Source organism: Psammomys obesus, unplaced genomic scaffold, assembly GCF_907164565.1.
Source record: "Psammomys obesus unplaced genomic scaffold, mPsaObe1.curated_primary_1811, whole genome shotgun sequence".
Taxonomy (NCBI): Eukaryota; Metazoa; Chordata; class Mammalia; order Rodentia; family Muridae; genus Psammomys; species Psammomys obesus.
In genome coordinates, this window is record NW_026585742.1 from 4,783,061 (window position 1) to 4,784,950 (window position 1,890).

General features: G+C 51.9%; 1 protein-coding gene across 1 annotated transcript; it reads right to left on the minus strand.

Annotated features, from left to right (window-relative positions):
• On the minus strand, window positions 1–500 carry LOC129670519 (ena/VASP-like protein; the record flags this gene model as incomplete). Its single annotated transcript, XM_055599028.1, is given in 3 exon segments — window positions 1–146; window positions 149–228; window positions 403–500. Coding segments are annotated over 3 exon segments (324 nt in total), but the record flags the coding sequence as incomplete, so codon positions are not given.
• Window positions 501–1,890: the final 1,390 nt, after the last annotated feature.

Consider the following 1,890-nt stretch of genomic DNA (forward strand, 5'->3'; position numbering starts at 1 on the left):
GCCCTCGCTGGTGCGGCTAGGAGACAGGCGCGCTCCGGACGCGGCCGAGCCCAGCACCTCCTTGCCGCTCTCCTCTTCCAGGATCTCATCCGATTCCTCTTCGCTGGACGAAGGGTCCAGCATGGTGGCGCCTGGGGGTGGGGGTTCCCGGAGCCCCCGGCTTGGGGTGCAGAAGGCGGGGGGCGCTGGAGGCAGCCGAAGGTCGGCTGTCCCGGTGGGCGCTTCTTCCTAGGTCAGGGAGAGCTGGTGCTGCCGCTCAGCCTCGGCCGCCGCGACTGCTTCTTCCGCCCGGCAAGCGCGAGCTGGGCGCAGACCCAGGAGCGCGAGGGGAGGAGGAGAAGGGAGAGGTGCGTCTGGGCGCCCGAGGTGGGCAAGGGCGAGACTCAATTGCGAGCCCCGAGCCCGCAGCCGGATGCCATCTGCAGCCGCTGAAGGAGGCGCCTCCAGAAAAGATGCCGTGTGTTGCAAGCTGTCGATGCAGCCAAGAGCCGGAGAGGCATCTTGCCGATTGGGGAGCGAGCGGCGCTTACGTGTTTATTGGCTTAACTCTCCAGTGTCCGCAGCGGAGAGGGCGGCTGCAAGGGCCTGGAGGCGGAAAGCGGGGAGCGCTCCCAAATCCTCAGAGCTCCACTACTTTTGACCCTCATGCCCTCCAGCACTCCATGTCCCCTGTCCTGTGTAGAACACCTCTCCTTGCTTCGACCTCTCTTCCCCTCCCGGGGACAAAAAGTTTTCCCCCCGGTGGGGGGGGAGGATTAAGAAGCCAATGGTAACTTCTGACCAGCGGAGAGCAGGCTTTCTGCATGCGTAGAGGTCTCACTAAGAGGAATTCAGTGAGATATTGCCTTCAAGAAAAGGTCCATCTTCTAGTTCAGACTCTTCACCTGGGCTGTGGGGATCGTGGGAGGGGGCGGGGACAGGGCAGCCAGCATGTTTGTCTCCACTGTGTAAACCTCTAGTCCAGCAACTTAGGCCACATGTGTCCACTGTAAAAAACAAAGGCATCATATTTGAGTGACCTGCTGTGTGGATCATGAAGCTCAACTATTTACATAGAAATCAAGAGCATCCCCCCTCCCCCAAGCCAGGGAAGCTATCATCAGTCCTAGCACTTTCTGAAGAGCCTTGGTTGGTCAGCCCTTCCTCCATTAAGGATCTGAGGGAAGGAGTAGGAACCCCACACACCAAATAAGACACCCCCAAACTCAGCAACAGCAACATTTAATATCCTGGTTCTGCTACGCTGTCTTCACCGGTAGTGGAATTGCAATTATTGATACAAAGAACAGATGGTGTTTTCCTTTCGGACGCCATGCTTTCTGAGGCCTATTGAGATGCACCGGGAGCTGACCAGCGTGCTGAACCTTTAGATTCATTGAAAAACAAACTAGAGGCAGCCAGCCACGTTTGGACCAAAGACTGTTCACAGGCTTCTGACCGACCTCCACCTCAGCTTGTGCATTCATACATTTTCTAATTCCCTTATTATCCGAACTTTGTAAATGTGTAGCATGACTTTGAGTTTTATATCACGATTGGTGCTCTTGTCTTTCTCTTCTACTATGAGTTTTACTATAAACTTTCTGGCAAATTTGATTAAATATGTGAATGAACTCAAAACAAAATGTAGTTGTACATTACTCCAAAACTTCTTCTTCATTTTTGAATTAAGTAATATACACACTGCTAGTATTTGACTCTTCAAGGATACAACTTTTATGGCCATTACACATTCTGTATCCATTTACAAATTTGAAGTTGAACAGTGTGAAAACTGCTACAATTTATCACTACTCTTAAACTCTTCTGAGGAAAGAATGTATGTTAGAATAATTGTTTACCAGTCCCCCTGAATAGAAAAATATGAAAGACCAGTGAGTGGATCAACAA